The 23,419-nt window shown below is 39.9% G+C and overlaps 1 protein-coding gene across 2 annotated transcripts in view; it reads right to left on the reverse strand.

The window, feature by feature from the left end:
- Nucleotides 1-23,419, reverse strand: part of lrp1ab (low density lipoprotein receptor-related protein 1Ab) — a 92,380-nt gene that overhangs the window by 52,797 nt on the left and 16,164 nt on the right. For both annotated transcript variants that reach the window (XM_062426677.1, XM_062426676.1), the window contains exons 3-6: nt 11,337-11,474; nt 2,422-2,541; nt 2,043-2,171; nt 1,675-1,935 (exon numbers count right to left, since the gene is read on the reverse strand). In XM_062426677.1, the coding sequence (XP_062282661.1) occupies nt 1,675-1,935; nt 2,043-2,171; nt 2,422-2,541; nt 11,337-11,474 (648 nt within the window). The remainder of the gene's footprint in view (nt 1-1,674; nt 1,936-2,042; nt 2,172-2,421; nt 2,542-11,336; nt 11,475-23,419) is intronic.

The raw sequence follows: 23,419 nt of genomic DNA on the forward strand, positions 1-23,419 counted from the left end.
AAATCATCTCCTACAGTTAATAGTCATTTGCCTAAATATCTTTTCAGGAATGACACTTTCTGATATCAACACTATATTAGATAGAATCTATCTGCTTATTGCAGCATCAAAGGAAGACAAAGAATAATAAAGATGATACAGTTAGCAACTGGTATGTGTTATGATGATAATAATGTGATTAATTTTACATAGACTCTTATTTTCAGGTTGACTTATTAGTATTCGTATTCTAAGGTGAACAAAATTGGGACAGCAAATAAAAATGTTTCCAGTTTAAACAGAAATTAGCAAAAGAATCTTAAATCTCATTTCATAAAAGGTAACATGTCACTAAGTACTGGGTGCACGAGTCAAAGGTATTTGGGTCGCTGCCTGTGTGTTGACCTGACTGGACAGGACCTGAGACTGCTGTAGGAATGTAGGGGCTGTTCAGGCTGACATAACCCAACTGAGGAATGTAAATACCATCTGCATGACCACTCGCATACAGACACACACACACACACACACACCTCAAGGGAACAGCAAATCACTACCTTCCCTCTTTCCCCCTTATTTTATTATACTCATGTCTCTTTTGCTTCAATATTTCTCTCAGGGTCCCTCTCACCACTACCCTTTACCCCATGTATCAGACTGCTTAACAGACTGATGAAGCAAAAAGCCACAGCAACGGGCCAAAAACAGTGTGGGATATGGGCCACTCATGAGAGTGCAGTGAGTCAACTATAAAAAACGCATTTTAGGATGTCTGGGTTCACCCAGTCTGCAGGCCTTGCCTCTGCTGTGGCTGTCAGCAGTGACAGCAGTTACACAAGCTTCATTTGAAGTGGATATGAGCCAAGGCACCTCTAATCATGTCATAAGTTTGGTGTCCCACATTTCAGGGTCTACACACCCAGCTTCTCCACTTGTTTTCTTCACGTCAGCCGTTCTACTGCCTAGGGCTCATTCTCAAGGGAATGCTTCCCATGCACACACGCACACGCACACGCACACGCACGAACCCACACCCTTGCTTTCATGTTTTGTCTACATTTCTGGCCCCATTCTTAGAGAGTAACGGCTCTGTCAGCCAGGCAAATAAAAACAAACCCTGTCAGGCTTGTAATCAGAGATAAATCATGTCAGCATTAAATGAGTACATCTCTGAAAGGGAAGTGTCCACATGCTGTGTATGTTAGTCTGTATGTGTGTCTGGATGTTCCTTAGTAGATGAGAGTCTGAGTTAAGACAAAGCCTCTGGCTATGAGGACATTCCCTGCACAGACAAGACATTTCACTTGTCATTGTTTATCAGTTGTGGTCTCTATGTCCTCCTACGCACACCCAAACATGCGCTATCTTCTCCAAAACCAATCCAGAACATTCTGTTTTTGGGAGGATTTGTGAAGCCAGAGAGGATTTTTGTGGTAAAACCTAATACCAAATGTCAGCATATCAAAAATCAGTGATGGGAGGTGAGATAAACCGATAACACTAAAATGAACAGCAGAATTAATTTTTCATCATTTATTTTCAGGCTTCTGAATAGTCATGCACAGTCAGTAAATAAATCAAGCGACACAGCAGGTTAGAACAGAAGAAAATAATATGAATATTATTTATAGAAACAAAAAGCTTATTAATTTCTGTTACAGTTGATGTGATTTTGCTCATTTAACTACTACTCACGGTGCAGGGTGATGGAGATATTGATGGTGCGGATATTGTTGACACTCTTGAGGTCAGGGATGCTGGCGCATTTCAGCTGTGTGGCTGCAGGGGTGTCACCCACATCTATCCAGCAGACGGTCTCCTCAGCATAGATGAAGTCCATAGCCATGGTCTGTTTGGTGGCAATAGAGGGCAGCCGGGACGTGGAGCCGCTTAGGGAGGTGCAGCGGATGTCGTGGAGGTTAGCGATCAACAGCATAGGCAGACGATCCACAGGCTCTGGGGATGGAGATCAGGTAGTCAGCGGAAGAGCAAGAGAGAGAACAACATAAGGGAGAGGGGACATAAAGGGGTCTCTGTTGCACTTTTTGTGTGAATATTCTTACCATTTTTGGCTTTGCAGGAGCGGTTGTCTGGCTGCAGTAGGTAACCCTCCACACAGCTGCAGGTGTAGGAGCCCTCAGTGTTTGAGCATGTCTGACTGCAGGTCCCATACACATTGCACTCATTGAAATCTACCAAGAGATGGATGCAACAGTGCAATAACAGATACAATGAGTAATAAAATATGTTAAGGTTATATAGTATCTATGCACATCTTGATATATATGTCTCAAAATTTTCCAGCAAAGGTAAGGTAAGGTAAGAAAAAGCTAACGTTCTGACTAAACCCTGAAATACACATTTAGTATCTTATACCTCAAGACAATGCAGATTCAAGTCAGAAAGCACAAAATCAGTGTTAGAATAAATGTGCCAAATCACCTTTACATGTCTTTCCATCTGCAGCGACCTCGTAGCCGTTGCTACAGTAGCACTTGGGCCCATCATGAGTCACAGCACAGTGAAACTGGCACTCATGGGAGGCACAGGCTGGTGCTTGCTCTAAAACAGAGGGAAAAAGAGAGATACAGAGAACATTAAACACTGTGTAGGCTAACATGCAAGGTGGGGGCATACATATCAGTACTTCAGAGGCTTTGATTGGGGCAGATGATGAGGGCAGATGATCCTGGATAACAATGGAAGCTAACTAAAGCCTTTTTACTTCTTTTTTTTTCTTAACTTCAAAATCCCTGTCTGTTATCTTCCTGTAAAACAGTTTAAAATGTTTGATGACTCATCCTGTGCCCAGGGGCATTTACAAAAGTTTATCCAATCATATAAATTTGGGTGAGTAGGTAGCCACATAGCAAAGCATAGCATAGTTTGTGGGATGTAGTAGCTAACAGGGCAATATGAGAAAGATAGGAAGAGATTTGTTTTTGGATATCAGTGGGCAAAAATGTTTTTTAAAATCCAAAACAATGTGGCTGGTGAGGTGAGTGAGCCTCTAGAGTCCTCTAGCTCTGTATTGCACTTAACTATAAACTCCGCCCCATTCAATTCATCAATTTTTAATTATTTTATTTAAATCTCTCTTGTAATTGTGCACCGATCAGTATTATATTTCATTGGGAAATGTGTCACAGCACAAAAGCTAAGGACGCTCTAACTTATTTTTCATGGGGCTTTTAAGTAATTGCTTCCTTGATCAGGTTTGTGTGCAGATCAGCTTTCTAATGTTTTAACATTAATTTTAACATCTAATTGTTTAACAGAGCCTGTCATATCCTATCACATCTCCAGTGGGAGATTAGGATTTGTGTGTGTGTGTGTGTGTGTGTGTGTGTGTGTGTGTGTGTGTGTGTGTGTGTGTGTGTGTGTGTGTGTGTGTGTGTGTGTGTGTGTGTGTGTGTGATGGTACTTTTGGTAACAAATTTCAGACTTAAACCCAGTTAATTGGGGATGGCTTGTCCTATTGGGGACAAAAGATGTGTTCCCAATTGGGGAAAAAGCTGATTTTGCGGTCAGTGGTTAAGGTTAGGGTCAGGGTAAGTCTGCAGGAAATGAATGCAAGTCTATGTAAAGTCCCCAAAAGTGACCTAGGACAACGGCTATGCGGGCGCGTGTGAGTTAGTGAGAGAGTGGGGGGTGGCACACGTGCACACATGTGTATTCATCTGCATGTGACAGACAAGGTGATTTGAATGCGCACATGTTACAGACCCCCCACCCCTCTCTTTCCCACCCCCAGAGGGGACTCAAGGACACATCCTTTTGGCAGGAAATGAAAGGGGCATCCACAACCCCCTCATCATGTTCTCTATAGGGTGTGTGTGTGTGCATGCAGATGTGTGTGAGGACTAGGAGATGAATGGGATAGGATGTCTGTTGTGAATGAAGGTGATGATGACCCCTCTGCTTTCAATATTAAATTAGTAATCAGTGTCTCACATCTAATTTTGCAACACAAACGATATTTCAGACAGCTTCGATGAGTTTTAACACTAAAATATGCAGGCTTAAATATTTCCCTACATAGTTCATGAGTGCATCCTCTAAGAACAGGCTTGTGACCCACACTGGGTGGGTCCTACCCCAGAGTTCAATAAACCACTGTGACACCACAGAGATCAACTTGTGAGGGCAGTGGGACAAATATTATCTTGATCATCATGAACAGTCTTTTCATGAACAGTATTGTCTTTGTCTCTTAACATCTCTGTCACTATGGCATACACACAAATAACTTTCTTTCTCCAGTTCTTCAAGTTTTTATCTCTGAATCAAGATTTTTGCTGACATGAAATATGATAAGTGTGTATTCTCATGCTTCAGTCCTCCAGTGCAGTGGCCATGGCATTCTCATACAACCATTTACCAAGTGTAAACGCCTACAAGACATAACTGTAAATAAGTGAACAGGAAAAACGAGCACAATGAAATTGACCTCAGCGTCCAACAAAAGCAGTGAAAGGCCAAGGAAGGAGAACACATTCAGTAGCTAGTGATAGTATAGCTATGAAGAGCAGAGATCCCACCAGTGAAGGGCCCTCATTAGAAAAAGCCTGTGGCACTCTGATCACAATGGCCCTTTTGTTGTGGCCCCACTGAAAGGAAGAGTCCCCCAGCAAACACTGCGGCCCATATCGAATCCATTCACAGAGCCTCACGCTGTGAGAGACCACAGGCAACTTGAGTGCTGAAATACCCTGAAAGAGCACCTCTATTCAGGGTGGAAATAAATAATACTGATACAATTACCATATCATCCTCGCAATATCAACATGCAAAGATAAACAAAATCACATCCTGTTCGTCCATTTAAAAAAAAACGTTTTTCAAGAACAAAATGTTTTTTTTCCCAAATAATCAATGTATATATATATATATATATATATATATATATATATATATATACCCTCATAAATAAAAAATATTATATTAATACTTCAAAGTGGCTCTTAAGCAATATTATCTTCTTTTACCTTCATATTTTGAGAGCCTGTAGTAGCCTCTCTCTCTCATATATATATATGCAAATCCTTTTGCCTGTTCTAACCTCAGAGAACAGTTGTAGTTATACAATGGCAGAGGGAAGAGAGGAAGGGAGAAAAGTGGACACAGAAAAGAAGTGGAGAACAGAGGAATGGAGAGGAAAGGAAAAGAAAAGAAAAAAGAAGATGAAGAGTAAGAAGAGTAAAGCATGGCAAACAGGTGGAGATGGATGTGTGAATGACTTCAGGATATGGAGTGGGTAGGAAGTTCCAGTTCCAAGCAAACAACAGCAGCATGTCAGACGTTTGACCAGGGGTTAATGAACGAAGCAAACAAATCACACAGAGACACAGTGGAGGCCTTCAGTCCTAAACAAGCATGCAAAAGCCATTGATCCTGTTATCGCATGGATGGCAACCCTCAATTTCACTAAGCTATAGCTCTGTAAGGGGAAGCAGCAAATGACACTATGAAGCGGTTAACCACAAAGGCCTACTAGACTTTTTTAGAATTTCATCAAAGGAAACCTCAGTTCTTAACCATAAATACTGTAGTTATGATGTTGTAACACTGCATGTTTCAACACTAGTTAATGACTCAAGGTAGTAAACAAGAAAACCACTGATGAAAAATATCAGGCATGTAAGATAACAAGTTCCAGATGCATCCCGCTGAGGTTGTGACCTCCTCAATGCAGGGTTGCAACACGAGCCTGCTGACGTGCATAATCTGAACATTTGTTTGGAACTGGCCCTGTCTTATGCGGGTTCTGCAGTTCAAATAGCTCTTATTGGAGCCGAATTGCTAATCCACACAACATACGCACAAAAAGAAACGGAAATGGGTGATTAGTGTGAACAGGAGAAATTAGAATAATGAAGAGAGTCAATGAGAAAATTAACATTGACAGAGGTGACAGAGGCACAAAGAGAGAGGTACTACACTCTTGAACTACTCTTTGACTTCATCCACAATCAGTCCGTGAAGAAATATATGAAAGTTGACGATTTCTACTAAATCCGATCCTGGGGCTGACAGCCCGGTTCAACAGGGTGACACAGGATGACTGAGACAGGCACCAGATAGCCTGTAGTTACACAACAAAACTGTCATGACTAAGTGATTTCATAAGCATCACTCCTTAAAAAAAAATCAGCTCATCTATCCATCAAAATTTTTTAAAATTTAGCACCAGCTGGCTAATTTTGTGCCCTACCTGTGGCTGTAATTGAAAGTCAAAATTCAGCCACTCACTCACTTTATAAAACAGGCTATTCCAGTGTATGACATGTTAATGACAGGCCATCCCCAGGACATTCCTACCTTTGTGTCTTCACTGTCTGGAAACAAGTCTGTACATGTCCCTGTCCTTTGCCTGCAGCTGACAGCAACCTACTGTTTCACTCTTCCATCATTTTATCTGATTTATACTTTGTTGGACTGAATTGTTAGCAGTAGGGCTACAACTAATGATTATTTTCATTATCAATTAGTCTGAACATTTTCAGTAAACTGTTTAGCCTATAAAATGTTAGAATATTGTTTATCATTCATCATTACAATTACATTGAACAAAGAACGTGTCAGAGCAAATCTTAAGATTGGATAAGGTGGAACCAGAAAATCTTTGGTTTGTTTAAAAAAGGATTTAAATGATTGATTTTCAGAATCACTGCAGATTAATTTTCAGTTGAGTGACTTATCGTTGGAGCTTAAGTTAGTACTCTCTAAATGCATTAATTAATATTGCTTTATGTATGTATTTTAATTTGCCAGTGTGAGCTGCCACTCATTCCACAATTGTTTCCTAATTTCTCTTCATGTCCAGAAAATGTTTCCTTGTCAGGTTTTCTCTATGGGAACAACCAGGTGTCAAAACTTTTGGGTGTACATCTCCACATTTCTCTTATGTTGCATTGATATACATAATTAGTTTGCATTCTAGCATTCCATATAATAGCATGTAAAATATTGACAAAGCTAGTCAATCAAAACTTTAATGCAAGTATGGCATTTCATCATCGTCTATTTAATATAAATATTCAGCACTATTCAAGACACACATTCTGTGAACCTGCTTTGTGACAATTTGGTTTTAATGGTGCATTCCATCACATAGATTATAGTAGTAGTTACTGGTAAATGATACATTAATGAACAGTTTGCACTGTTGGGTACAGTAAGCCAGACTTGTTGTGTATTTATTGGCAGTTGTATGCAGCTGCATAGTCAAAGAGGGCAAAGTAACCATATGCAAACACTCAAACAGTGGCAGCATGCTGCCCCAGACATCAATATCTAAACTTACAATTTAAACACAAATGAACAAATACACACACAAAGAACAAACACTGTGGTTCAAAACATTCCCAAACACATGGTAGAACTCCTCTAAGAAAGTAATCTCCAATCTCCAGCCCATTACGAATTAAGAAATACAACACTGTATTGTCTTTACATACAGTGATGGCCAAAGACTGTCAAAAGACTGGCAGTAAAACAGGTCTGGTCATGCACGACAACCCTAACTTCAGCCAATAAACTCATTAAGGTCAAGACCCCCTCATGAATAAAGATGAAAACGTGGCCTTTCCACAGGCAGCCTCAAGTAGCCTATGACCGATTCTCATTCCACAGTTAGTGGAACATGAATGACAATGAATGCATAAACAATTGCATCAGGCCACTACAATAATCAGGGTTCCCTTTGAGACAGCAAGGAAAAGGAAAAAGCTCTCAAGAGTACTGCCATGACCCCATTTTCTCTTCCCTATCAATCATTCACTTCTGAGGAAAGCAGGTTTAAGGCCTTGCCCCCCTAGAGAGGCCCCATCACCCACAAAATGACAGACAAAGCACAAATGCAGGCCTGCAGATCAATGAATAGGCTCAACTTTCACCTATATGACAGAAAAACAATAGAACCGCCAATTGTCTATAAAGGCTTTATCTACTTAAATGGGCCTTTTAACTACAGGTCTGCAACTCAATTTTGTGTTTTGGCCAACAAGCCTGAGACTAGTACATCACTAGTTTGGATCACTAAACGACATTCGAAAACATTCTCAATGCCTTTGACTGTACTTGAGCAAGGCACCAAGACCCAATTCCTCCTATACATATAAGACAGGTCATGTTTTTGCGTTGATTTGCGCTTTCGCCTCACAGAAACAGGCTTCTAGGTTCAAACCCACAAGCTGGCTGCAGCTCTTCTGTGTGGAGTTTGCCTGTTCTCCATGTCTTTGTGGGATTTCTCCAGGTTTCTCCCACAGAACAGAAAATTGCAGGTTAGGTTAACTGGTGACTCTAAGGTGTAAAGGTAGGTGTGAATCTGAGTGTGAATGGTTCCCTGTCTCTATATTATATGTTAGACTTGTGCTTGACTGGCGACCCGGCCAGGGTCAGCTGAGAGTGGCTCCAACCCAAAATGGATGGATGGATGGTGTAAAGAAATAGCTGAAATCACATTCTCCATCAAAGCCCGCCCACCTAAATCTACCAAGAAGAGCACACACAAAACACATATTTCTCATGTGAAATACTTGAAATAGTTTTAATTTTGGAAAAAAATAGTGTTTTAGGGCTTTTTTCCACAACATTTTTATTCCCATTGGCAGCATAACAATATCTGCATGTTTGATTTAATTTATTGTGGTTTGGCTTTTGTAAAGTGTAAAAACCACAAATCATGAGTCAGATTTAAGTGTTCTATCTGAACCTTCCAGTGGCAACCTTACCACCCATCTCAGCAGCGCTGAGTACACCTGGTTACTCCCTGCTTTCATTCCTACACTCAAACCACGCCAAAACTAATATCAAATCTTGCCACGCAGAATGAAAATGCAAAGAACATTTATTTTTGTGAGATAAAATTCCTGCCTGACTTACCTTGCTACACTCCCCTTTCTAACCACTCTTGTCAACAACTTTGGCAACAACTTTGACTCACTGACTGACAAAGTGTGCTTTCAGACATCAGTGCCCAGCCTTGCACAACCCAGCAGTTTGTACAAGCAAACACTAGGATGGTTGTGAAAGGCCAGGCCTTTCCCTGAAAACAGAGGGGCTCACAAACAGCAATGCCAGGTACTGGACACACTGCTGGTGTGTGTGTATGTGTGGGTTAATGGGTGTGTTTGGGTGTGTGTTTGCAGGAACGTGACTGTGTAAGTGTATGTTAGGGGTCACATGTGAGTGCATGCATGCATTACAAGCACATGAACTTGTACAGTAGGTATGTGTTGACCACTGCCTTACTGAGGACAGCTGAACTTGTGTATTCAACAGACAGTGCATGTTGTGACTGGATGACATCATCACTGTGTTGTGTAAAGGCTTGTTTAGCAGTCATGACTAGTAGCACAACAAAGCAGAGCAGAGCCTCTGCCCTTATGGACAAACCTAATCACTCTTTAAATGCTCTGACTAATTCACCAAGCTTTTTTTTCATTCAGTCTGTCTTAAGTTATAAAAGGCAGACTGATAAGAAAACTCTTTTAATGGGCGTACTGTTTACAGAGGACAATAAGAGGTACATATATTATATTGCAATTATTAGTAACTGAAAACAAATCTAATAAGTTAAAAGACTAATCTAACTACGATTTCTCAATTCAACCATTACTGGCACCATCATGGACAACAGAAGCTTTGGTTAATACTTTATAATTAACAGAAGAGATCATGTGAGTCAAGATTACAGACATTGTTTGCGGACTTGGCAGACCAACTCTTGTACCAGGACTTTGGTCTACTGAAACGTTGGTGTTGATCGTAAATATTTGATTGAGTCATATCATATTCCAGGAAAGGGATGCTGATGTTGAATAACACAGTGTATCACAAGTAAAACAGAGAGACCGACACAAAGGTGAGCACAGCAGGAATTAAAACCACACATGTACCTAAACGTGAGTTATTGCATCTATAAACAGGCAGAGATTGAGACAGCTGTATCTGAGGACTGCCTTGTTGAATACTGAGACAATCCTCTGTAGACAGCCACTGTGTTTGCTCCTTTGTCTGCTGCAACAAAGAGAGACACTATGGACTCAATATGTTCCATCTCTCATTCTTCTATCGTCTCTAATTAATAGTGGAGGATTTGATGGGATTCTTCTTCAGCTGCATACATGCTGAATGCTCATCATTCCCGCAGGGATTGGGGGGAAACAGCCTCATAGCTAAGCTGATTGATAAATTAATGACTTTTTTCCCCAGAAAGCGGAATTCCATTGTAATCGCACAAGCCAAAGCAGGCCAACTCATTAAAGGACTTGATAGAGGAGATTACTGGATAGAGATTATAGTTTTGGATGCGAAGACAAGGAGATGGCAGTTTTCTGTAGAGCAGAATCTGACTGGTCATTTATGACCCACAAGGCAAGGCAAGGCAAGGCAAGGCAGTTTTATTTATATAGCGCATTTCATACACAGTGGCAACTCAATGTGCTTTACATAAAACAAACATTTAACAGAAAAAAATTGAAAAAAACATGGAATTTGAGAAATAAAAATACAACCCAATCATAGTAAACACATACATACCTTTACATAGACTTGCATTCATTTCCTGCAGACTTACCCTGACCCTAACCTTAACCACTGACCGCAAAATCAGCTTTTTCCCCAATTGGGAACACATCTTTTGTCCCCAATAGGACAAGCCATCCCCAATTAACTGGGTTTAAGTCTGAAATTTGTTACCAAAAGTACCATCACACACACACACACACACACACACACACACACACACACACACACACACACACACACACACACACACACACACACACACACACACACACACACACACACACACACACACACACACACACACACACACACACACACACACACACACACACACACACACACACACACACACACACACACACACACAAATAATAAAAACAAAGTACAGAAACATAGAAAGAGAGAGAAATAAAATACTATAATAGAGCATTAAAAATAAGATTGCAGCATAAAATAATTATTTGCTTTAAAATCATTAAAAGGACATAGAGTGCAAATGAAAGATTAAAATTTAAAGTGCTTTGTAAGAGCTCAATCATAAGCACAGTAGAAGAGAAGTGTTTTTAACCTGGATTTAAAAATATTCACAGTTGGGGCTGATTTCAGTTCTGCTGGTAGTTTGTTCCAGTTGTGTGCAGCATAACAGCTAAAAGCTGCTTCACCATGTTTAGTCTGAACTCTGGGCTCCACTATCTGAAAGGGCAAAACTCTTGTCTCTGTGCGACAGAGGAGATAGAGAAAATGATGATGTTATCTGTTCCGAGTGTGTTTTGCAGAAAATGGATGTTAGCATACGTGTGTGCATGCTTATGTATGTTTATTACCTCTGCAGTGAGGTCCCTCGTCCCAACCATCAGAGCAGTCTGGGACTCCATCACACAGTTTGTTCATATGGATACACGTGTCCAGGTCCAGGCACCCATATTCATTGACAGGACACTGGTTCACCCTGTTGTGTGAGCCTAGAAAACAAGCAAAACACATCTAAGGAAACGGCAGGACATAGCAACATATTTATGGAGTCAACCACCAACAAATAACTTATATACAGTGCTAGAATGAACCCTAACCCTAACCCTAAACACAACATTAGTTTGATGCTTGTTAAATAAAAACTTCAATTTTGGTGCATCTTCATTTAATGAGGCATGATCAAACTATTCAATAGAATCTACAGTATAATATCAATATATTATTAAATATAGATATTTTCATTCTTATCTTGCTTTTCATTGTTCTCACACAGCCGTGGGCAGGTGCAGTCTTGCAGGTATTTTCTTGCCTTCTTTTGACTCAACATGGTTAGTTCATTGTATAACTTGTGTGATCATAATTTCAATCTTGAAAAAGTAATTCTCAAATGTAATTTGTATATACTGTTTGTATACAGTGGGTGGACAGATAATTCAGGTATTACCATAAAAACTGGTGTATAAGTTACACCTTAAACGCAATTTTATTTCATTGAAAAGTGGGATGCGTCTTATACACCGGTGTGTCCTATTCACCAGTAAAATACAGAGAGAGGTTGGATCTGGATATGATTATAGGTATGTAAAGGGTCGTCCACACTAAGAACAATAACTATAACTATACAAATAATGATGATGAGCGTCCATACCACCAACTATAACGTCCTATAAACAGTGGTGTCAAGCACGCGCTGCGGGCTCCAGCTGATAGACTACTGATGACCCGATGTTTCAGTATTTACAGACCAAACTGACCCGACTGACAGCAGCAGATGTTGAAGCACGATGCATAAAAGCGCACAGATGAGCAGCTTTTATTGAGCTGTGGCAGAGACACACAGTATGAGCACAGATCTGAAGAATAAAAGATTCACTAGCTTTGTTGTTTTTCCACTTGATAGAACAGAGGATAATGCTATGTTTGACTCAGGGACTGACACAGAGTCCGGGAATAGTGCGCTTGGTGAGTCTTACTGCGACTTGGGTGCAATATTTCCGCAAAGTGACAGCTCTGATGAAGAGTTTTTGGGACTCGAGTGAGCACACAGGTATACATACTGTATCAAATGACTGTGTTCTTTTAAAAGGTTTAATTGAAACTGCGCCTAACCCGAACCCGGTCTGAGTTAATATATCGGTCCAGTTCAATTAAGCAAATCATTACTGGACCATTAACCATTAACCATTTGATTGTGTTTCAAATAAAGGTAAATTGTTTTTTACGGTAAGTTTCAAACATCTTAAACGTGCTTCCTTTCTTTATTTGAGCTCTTCCATCACTTGAACCAGTTGTTAGTTTATGACATTATTCTTATGTTGAGTCAAGCCAAGTGAATAAACGAATGGATCATAATGCGCATACCTAAAGTATACAGTGATGGGTGCTCTGTATTGGGTGTGGAGCCCTCACTCCAAGCAAAGCTTTGACCTTGTAGAGAACATATACACGATAGGTGGACACAAAAAGTGAAAACTGTGCGTTTAAGGATGAATGGACTGTGAAATATATGCTGCTTGATTTGCAATGACAGTGGTCATAATGAAGAGTGGTAACATACAACAGCACTACAGCATCAAACATGCATGTTTTAAACACAACTATCACCAGAACAGAGAGGTAATAACATCAACCAGGGACTGAAGATAGAAATGAGCTAGTAGCTAAATCTGGTGAAATACATCTTGTCTCCGTGCACAAGATGAATGTTTTATTGTACATTGTCCTTGACAAATAAATGAAGGTTTTATTTCACCCATTAATACAAAAATGCTATTCTGGAGTTTTTATATAGAAATAATACAATGCACCCTTACTAGAACTTTAGTAGTTAGTTAGGAAATTTAGTAAGTGGACCTCCTAGACTTGTATTTGAGTAAGTGCTGTAAAGAGTTTCAATGTTTTACGGTTGAGCAAAGGCTGGGTTCTATGCAAAATGGAAAACAGGAGGGCATCTTCAAAAACTGAATTTTTCTCCCTAAATGAGGTATTAGAAGAGAGCAAATGCTTAATCTATTTGAGTGTTTCACTTCCCAGGAAGAAGTCAACTTCAAATGCGTTTACCTATTACAATGCCCAGAACCTGAGGTCAATTTGATGTCGATCTTCATCAGAGCCCATACTTACTATAAACTTGATTTTACTTATATACTAACTGCAGGCTTCAGGTTTTTCAAAAAATGTCCCCCTTTGTTGTGGGGAGTGTATTATAATCAATCAGCATTAAAAAGCAAGCCATTTTAGTTTCCTACATCCTTGTGTTATTATAATCACCATCAATTTTCAGCACATGACAAAGTAAATGTTTCAGACAAAGAGTCAAATGTTATGCGCATGCTGCATTATGTGCACACAGAAATTCTCTGTATTCCTTCAATATGTACAGTATGGTAAAGTAACATCATGAAATGTGGTATGCAAAGGTGATCATTTACTGAAGGGAAAACATTGGAAAATTACAAAAGTAAAAACTGATGAAGGCATATTGAATCTAAAGGGGTCTGGAGGACAGAATGTGAGCTCTGGTACATAAAAAGCAAGGATTTGTTTTTGCTAGTATTAGACCAGAACATACAGTAGATGCTGTCTGTTTGCCTCACTGTCTCCCACTCTTCTCTCTATCTCTCCTCTCAGCCCACACTGCAGAGCAAGCAGTTTGCTTTGGCTGTTTTTCCTTCTTCCTCTTCTTCCTCCTCCTCCAAACTCCCTCACCTCCTCCTCTCTCTTTCTGTCTCTCTAACATCTGCTGACCCATTTTAGAAAAACACAAGAGCAGAGAAAATAAAGTTCACCTCCTTCACAGGAAACGATCTGTGGTGTTCTGCGGGTTATGTACGGTGCTGGGAGAGCCTTTGAGAGAACTGCATCTGAATATGTGTAGCCTTAGTAACAAACCTGCTTCGAATGCCATCTTCAGAATCTCAGTCTTTGGTGTATGAATATTAAGCAGCTGATGCAGCCAAAATGCAGTTTATTTGACCTGTTTTTTCTGATTTTATCCATGTGGAGCTTTAAAAACCTTTGAGACAAATGTGTTATTGTGGCAGCTTTACTTGATTTGATTTGACATACAACATGTTACACATCTCTTTGTGTCATGTACATCCAACTAAAATGTGAAAACTCAGCAGGTCTTAGAGGGAAGTAAAAATACATCTCTCTTTATAGCTTGGATAAAATATGAATTCTTACAAGACACAATTGTATAGATCAAAGTGTGAATATGCATAAAGAATTATATGAGATTACATTTCCCAGCATGCCGGCATTCCCTGAAGAAAATCAACATTCCTTCTGAGTCTCCCATCCAAGAGATTACTAACCATACATACAACAAAAATGTAACACAGTTAAAACAAATGCCTTAAAGTGCTCAGAGCTTCCATGATGATACAAGCTGATCCCAATACAGCAACCTGCGTGGAAAATGTGCCACATTCAAACAGAGAATTAGCTTCTAATACATCTGGATTAGGGAGAGGGAGAGCAGCTCTCCCATCTGGGAGATGCTAGCATATTAGCAGCTCTCCTACAGCTTCGGCCCCTAAGCCAGCCTGATTTACATTCAATAAACTGCCAACCTGTGAATTTCTACCTAAATTGCAATACCAGGAATAAACTGTCATGCAGACTGGAAATAAAACCCCTGCCAAGGATACGCCGTTAGTCTTCACGGAGTATAAAAGACAGGTTTTAGTGAAAATCAACTCAGTGATATATGCTGCAAAAATCTGTGCAACTATGCATGCGTGAGTGACATTTAACAAAAACTGATGTGTTCTGGTTTGATTCGCACTGCAGCCACTAAGACACTGAAGACAGAACTACATCAACTCTACTTTCAATCACACACACCTCTACTAAACCTTTCCACTGTTCACAGCAAGAGAATACCTTTTTGGAGACACACGTACATCTGCCAGCAATACACAAGAACTGGAAAGAATTGTTGGAGTTCCACAACATAGTAATACCTTGGCAGGAGCTGAATAGGAACAGCAGAAGAAAACTAAATAAAAAAGGACAATATGGAGGATTAAATAACTTTGCAGGGGGGACAATGGAGATGAACCCTGTACTCCCTGCTCCACTTTGGGAAGTTGTTGGCAGTTGTATTACAATAAACTCCCCTCACACTGGCAGTAGCCATTTCCTGCATCATCTCTCAGGGAAGCCACATTTCCACATTTTGTCAAGTCTGTCTCAAAACAATACTCACATGCCCATAGGTACTGAAACAGTTTTCATTCAGGCCGTGAAGAAATCCCTTTCTAACACAATTCCAGTGTAGGCGATCGGAGACAAAATCCACAGTCCTCATTCTATATAAAAATGATCTCTAAATTTCAGGTGATATGAGGCGTCAGCATGAAGCTGAATCTTCCAAAATTACAGTGTTTTCATTACAAAACTCTTTTTGTGTTACTATTCTTCCATCACTGTCCAGGATTTTTTTCAAGACATGTAACTCATGTAAGTCATTTTTATTTTGAACAAGGAATGTGAATAGTGTCCCCCATCATTCACATTTGGAGTCTTGTTAGGAAGGGATGTCTTTACTGCCAGTATTAAGAGTAGTAAACAGCTTCAATGTGCATGTGGGCATGTGACTATGATTGTAAGACAGAAATGTAAAAATTTGAATTTATCTTTCAATTCTTCTTTATATGCTCAGCTTGAAAAGGGAGAGCATAGTGAAATTTTCATTTTACTAATGAAGGCTCATTTTTAAAGCCACATTAGATCATTGAGTTATAAAACAAGATGCTGTATTGCAGGGTTGCAACTAACAAGTATTTTATTTATTAATTTGACAATTATTTACTTGATTGTTTTGTATAAAATTTCAGAAAATAGTGAAAAATGCTCATTACAATTTCTTAGCACACATGCTGTTTTTTTGTTTTCTGATACATTGTCCAAAATCTAAAGACATTCAGTTTCCAGTCATGTATGACACAGAAAAGCTTTGTCACATTCAAGAAGCTGCAACCTGTAAATGTTTAGCTTAAAAAACAAAACAATTTTTCGAATAATCAAAATAGCTGCATATTAATTTTCTGTCGGTCGCCTAATCAATTAGTTGACTAATCATTATAGCTTTACTATATTGTCATATTTTGTCATTATTCCAACAGCAGTCCTTCACAGTCATGTGGAACCGCGTTACTACTGAACCAACAGAAGATCGAGACCAACAGGATGTTAGAAATGCAAAATGTTTGTGTTGGGTTGCTTTTGATTAACATATCATTATGTAATTAAATGTACAAATTCTGTGATTGGGTAGTGTGGTACTATATGTTTTTTAAAGAATACAATCTTTTTCCTGTTGCCATCAACTATATTTAGTCCATGTAGTCCACCAACATATGAGCTTTTTGTGATCCATTTCAGTTTAATTGGGCACGATCATGCACATATTATCTTACTAGAAAATACTAACAAAGGTAGATGAAATTATATTGTTTAACTCAAGTCCAGAACTCTTCAGTGAAAAACTAACTGATTCATATTTATGTTTCAGAAAAACAGTTTCTAACATATCATATAATTTTCTGGTTTAATTTATACCCTGTCTTGCAAATCAGCCTCAGTGTGTTTACAGTTAACAGAGACAACTTTATCTTAACCCTTAACTTGCATTACAGTGTAAAGTTTTGGCCTCCACTTTATGCTTTTGTAGCATTTGTTTCGCCAGCACAACTATAACTATTGTCTTTATTTAGTGGCAAATACATGTAACACTAAAACAGAAGCATGAAATCAGAAATCGAACCATGGAAATGTCTGCCCTTGATCAGGTGCTCTGTCATTGCACAGCCCTTTTTAATGTTTACGCTTTAAGACTTCTTCTATCTTTCTTTAAGAAGAACATTTCCTAAATTAAATACACTTAATCATTTAGCAGTGTGGATTAGGTCATCATGCTTTTGTTAACACATTTAAAAAGAGCAAATTCCAATGCTCTTGCCTTGAATCAAAAGTGCCTCTTTGCTCTCAGCTTATTAAAAAAATGCAGCTCCTAGAATGTGTCTGAGAGGAAAAGATAAGATCTGCCACCCTGTGGCTTACATTTCCTTCCATCCCTGTGTAGTTTCGGCTGTTATTTTCACTCATTGTAAAATGCTTTGTAACTCTGTTTAAAAGTTCTATAAAACATAGATAAGATTATAAAATGTTAATGATTTCCATCTGTAAGGGGCCACAACAAAGACATGTGACACCACTTCCATTTATTTACAGGTACCTTTTTAAGACCAATTCATATTCTTCACTGCAGGCGACTCCTCAAGTAAGGTACCACAAAGCGAACTGAATACATGTGAAGCTAATCTGTTTCTAAATTGGATATTTTACATGTTGGAATGACACAATCAGGAACGCTCTGTTGATAAAAACAATAGGCATTATTTGCCCTACATTATCATTAGAATGTGTTATAGAATTTGCTATAGGACTAAAGGGATACAATTATCAAAGGGCATTAATTTTACAATAATTTAGAATAATTGTTATTTCACTTGGGGTTCACAAAGATCATTAAGTAAGTTCAGCTGCCTTGGAGACATGAAACTGCATGTGAGAACAATATAAGATACTTGGCAGCGCAGTGGATGACAGACAAAGAAAAAGAGGGAAAATTACAACCCTCGCAAATATTAGAGGGCAGAGTGAGGATAATTACATTATTGCACTAAACTATGTGATCAGCTAACAGTGATATTAGCATATCCTAGCTGCATCCTAATGGATCCAAATTGTTAAAACTTTTCTCCAATCATCTGTGTGTTCTCTATCTCTTACTTTCTTATATAAATCACATATTAAAGAAAAGAGTTCTGGGATTCATCATGATTAAAACTTTTAAACTACGAGTCATCATCCAGAACTTATGATCAGCTTTATTGAAATTCTTATTGCAGCATGCAGTCTTTTGAGTAAAATATGACTTTGTGCTCAGGGGAAATGTATAATATTTTCTTTTTATAGTGTAGATTAAGGTAATGCATCACTACTTGTGTCACCTTCGAATAATTCCCCAAACACAGAGTGTTTCACAGTTATGGGTTCCACTTAGATTGTTTGGCCGACAGCAGGCATGAGAGTTGTGTGACAGGGAAGATAGACACTGTTTCCCTGCAACACCTCAACCTCTGCATCGCACCATCCCCCACCCCTGTTTCCATAGTTATGCAATGACCTTAAATTGTTCTTAGCATAAACGCCTGCCTTTATTCCTGCTCTTCGGGTTCCATGGCAGCCTCTGACTGACTGCAGAAAGGAGCATATTGCAATCCATCTTTCATACAGGCTTGAAAGGTGGCTTCAAAAAGTTTACAAGCTTTAAAGTGGATGAAGTATCAAAGCATCCATAGAATTATATCTGATAAAACATGTAGAATAATCCACCGCTCTGCTGCCAATGTATTCCAAGGAGTCATCGTTCAACCAAAACAGGATTAAATACATTGCCTTCGTGTCCCAATGTCACCCCTCTTGAAGCCCTGCCAGAAATTGGGTACTTGACATTTCAAAATTAAAGTTGAGTGTTTGCAACATACTGAGCATATGGATGACACAATGTTACAGGAGTAGTTTGGCAAAGATAGAGCTTGAGAGGAGTATTACTACTCAACAGCAATACAAATCTATTAAATCTGTGCACCTGTTTGTTCAAACATTTTAGTCAGTTACATGTTCTGCCACAGAGTGATACAGTATGCTCTCTTCCTTCAAATATCACCTAACTATTGTCTAACTGGTTATAAAATGCACTGTCGAACATTTCCCCAAAGTAACATACAAAGAGACAGCTAGCAAAAACAAAGCAAGAGCCCATCTGCAACCAAGGGGGAAGACAAGAGTCTAGCTTCTCTGCCTGTTTTGACAGACAGACAGATAGGAAGACAGGAGGACATAAGAAAGAAAGAAAGAAAGAAAGAAAGAAAGAAAGAAAGAAAGAAAGAAAGAAAGAAAGAAAGAAAGAAAGAAAGAAAGAAAGAAAGAAAGAAAGAAAGAAAGAAAGAAATACGGAGAGAGGGAGACAGAGGGTGGAGGAGACAGTAGAGAAAGGGAAGTGGTGCCTGTGTGGCGTGAGAAAGTACTGTGTTCTCTGTCTGTTGATAGGCTGGTGAAGCTGAGGAGGGCTCAGGGCCACAGACCAGAGGGATTTGCAGGGCTTTGCTCCTTCCTCTGTGGAAGCAGTGTGTCAACCATTGCTACTACAGACCCTCCTGCCCCTCCCTGGTGCCCCCTGCAAGTACAGCGTCAGCTACATGATTCTGATTATAGGCTATGAAAGGATCCCTCCTCCCAACTTTACTGTAAGAGGCTGTTTGTATAGAAAGAGGATCAAAACTTTACAAAAAACATTTCTATTTTCCTTCTCAGCCTAAATGCTAATCTGCTCATTTTCTCTTACACAAAGCCTTTTTCTGTCGGATCATCCCTTCTCCCCATCGCAGTATGCCTCCACCCCGTCCCGCCACCTCCTCGGCCAGTTCTTCCTTGGTCGTCTTGGAGAGGCTGCTGAGGCATGACAGTCTGATGGGCTGGACAAAGGACCAGGCTGGCGAGCGTCCAGAGGGGGCTCAAGGGCAAGAGATGGACAGATAACCTTGTTGTGTGGCCCACGGCTGCCTGAGGCAGCTGCACCGAGATGATAACTCAATCTTCCCATCAGACCTCCCTACCGGCTCGGCCCCAGGCCACAGCACCCACCAACATGGGTCAGAGTGTGTGTGGGCCGAGGGACATGGTATGTGTCGTTGTGTGTTGGGAGGTGCTTTCACCACTTTATCATGTCAGTACTGTCACATCAGACAAACTCTTTGAAGCAGTTTCCTGAGTGGCAGCACAAACGGTCCGGTTGAAAGCATATTACATGAAATCATGTTTACTGGAAGTTACACATGCAGATTTAATGAAAAGGAGTGTGTGTCTGGATTTGAAGGTCCAGATTTGGCCATTGTTACATTAAATACCTTTAGCCTCTTCAGCCAAGGGTCCCTCAGTTTCATTATGAAACAACATTCCAACATATATCCCCTCAAAATTACTTTTCTAGCATCAACAAGGACAACAAATGAATTTGTGTGTGTATGTGTGTACCACTACTACTAGCCTATGGACTTTAATGACGACTTGACAGTGCAAGTGGAGAGGGTGGCTTGTTGTTTGCAAATGTTAACTTTCAACTCATTTTCTCTCCCTGAATTAAAGTGGATACCAGAGCATGGGAGAAGAAAGGCAGTGTATTTGCATGATTGAGATGCATTTCGCCCCCTGCCTGGAAGTCCTCTTGAGGACATTTTCATGCTAAATCAGGGGCTAAAAAGTCTAAGAGAATTACGGGGCAGACAATTGTTGCATGAGGTTTTTTGATGTTGAAAGGGATTCCTTCATGGCAAGCGCTTCTCATGATGGAGAAAGTGCTTACATGCTTGGGCTTATTCAAACATCTGTTCCCATTCGCTGGCTAAACCACAATGAATGTGGTTCACGCAAGAATCATAATTGCATACAGACTTGGGGATACAGACCGGCAGTCAGTGTTTTTACCGCAATTGTTCCAACAGAGCTGTGAAAGGGAATGAAAATTGTGATACAGCACTTTTCATTTTAACAACAGCATAAAGAAAAAAATAGTCGCTAGAATGGTTTGACAATTAAAGCCATGGTTGTTCAACTACTAATATGCTTAAAAGCCATTATCTCATCTCTATAGTAGATGGAAGGCATTACAAAAGTCTCAGTCTCTCCATAGCTAAGCAGACACATAAAGAGCTGAAGAGAAGAAAATTAAAAAAGCTTTTTGCTGACATCATAATGGTGAAAAACAGCAGAAATACTGCTGAGCAACAGAGAACCTTATAGTGCATTATGTCTCAATGGATTTTATTTTCTTTAGATATTAACCCCCATTACAGATAAACCTTTTTATTTTATTTCAAGAAAAAATACCTTCCATAGGGCTTTATACACATAAACACAACTGGATGGTTAATGAACACACCATACTCACTCTCAAAAAACAACCAAAGTGCGTTAATCCACCTCTGTTTGGCGCACACATCTGTCCTGTGTGGACTTCTGTGAACTGTCAGTCTCTTTTGTAAAACCTGCTCAACTGCGATGGAAAGCCATGCATGGACATCATGAAGAACCCAAAGCTTTGACAACATACAACTACCTATAAGAGCATTAAAAAGCAGCAGTCCTGCACTGTCTGAGCACTGTCGTTGAGAAATACAGAACATAAACTCCTGCCCCGGGGGGCACTTGTCAACCACTTCCTGAGCCCTAAGCCTGTATGTAATTGAGGTGAAACAGCTTGTCTGAAACCAATTGAAGACATGAAGTGAAGGGGAGTCAGTGCAGTCCCTGGGAGAGTATGACAGGGGCCTGCACAGGCAGCCTGCTGATGGCTATCTCAATGTGAACTAGGGGCTATAAGAGGGAGGTACACACAGGGGGCTGAGGGCCATGATGGTTCTACAACTGGCAACATGCCCATACCCTCTCCAATTCATTCATGACGACAACTCATGCAAATCCATGTGCACACACGCACACACACATCCACCTCCCAATCACTGAGCTTCAGTGCCCCTTTTATAGCCAACAACAACACTGGCTATGGATGTTAACATGCAACATTGACCCCTGCCATCAATTGCCACCTCAACCACAGCATGTCAACTCCTCATGTGATGTCATGTTATAACCCCACTACTGTGGCAGAAGTCTGTCTTTAGCTGCTCAACATAATTATAGCCCAGATGAATGGTTTGGAAATGACAGGCAATTAGGCCTCCAGACAGTATGATACTGAGGAGTACACTTTCTTCCAGCATGGGTAGCTGAGGTGTAGATCAAAGAACCTCATGAGACAAAAGCACACGTTTACAGCGTCCACCACTCTGACAGCTAGTGGATTCATGGTCATCGTAAACCAAACAGGTGGCATTTACCAGAAGTAGAACTAGTGCTTCAGCCAAATCAGTTTTAGTCATGTGGTTTTTCACTTAACAGTCGTGCTTGAAGATGAGTGGAATAATACAGGCAGATTCTCATTTTCACTTTTCGCAAGTGCCATTTTCAAGTGATATACTAACCTATTTAAGAAATAACAAAGCTCCATGTTGGCTGCAAGCACTGTCTGTACTGTCAAAGTCTCTGATTTACAGGATGGCCAGACTGTGGGGCAATCTCGCACCAAGAGCCACCAGCAGCCACAGCAGGGACAGAGTGGAAGAATAGAAGAGAAGAAAGGAAGAAAAGAGGAGGAAAAACATCTTTGCCTTGTGAAATCTCTTTGAGTACTCTTCCTAAAGTCTGTAGTTAGTAATTAACTTGAACTGGAGATAATGTCATAATTATAGTAGCACGCAACACTCTAATTCCCCTCAACATTAACACACAAAACTAGACTGTGGTCAGAGGGCCTGTTGGAACAAAAGCAGGGAATTTTTTTCTTTGAATTCACAGACTTTCAAAAACTAAGTTTCAAAGAGAAAGTTAAACTGCTTCTGTAAACTTTGCGGCTGATAATAGAAAGCGGTGATACCTTGAACTTAAATTGCATCAACACAAAACTTCCCTGGTTGATCAAGAATTCAGTCCCCATAGATAGATCAACATTTGGCCTGCGTTTATATTTACCATTTCAATAACAGGTCAGTTGGGAGAAGCTATATTTACAGCATCCTGCTCTCTCATGATGCGTCCCAGTAGGGGAGAAACCAGGCAGATGACCTGCAAACTGTTGCACCCCTCAAATGGAAAAGCTGGGATAAAAAGGAAAATACTTTTCCATTCCTCTGAGTCATAGCAAGTTTTTTAAATAACCTTCAGAGCCATACTCCTCCAAACTCTCCTGTCTCCATCTATACTGGCTCAGGCCCATTTACTCCGTAGCTTTATCTGCAGTCTT

This window comes from Scomber scombrus, chromosome 10, assembly GCF_963691925.1.
Source record: "Scomber scombrus chromosome 10, fScoSco1.1, whole genome shotgun sequence".
Lineage (NCBI taxonomy): Eukaryota > Metazoa > Chordata > Actinopteri > Scombriformes > Scombridae > Scomber > Scomber scombrus.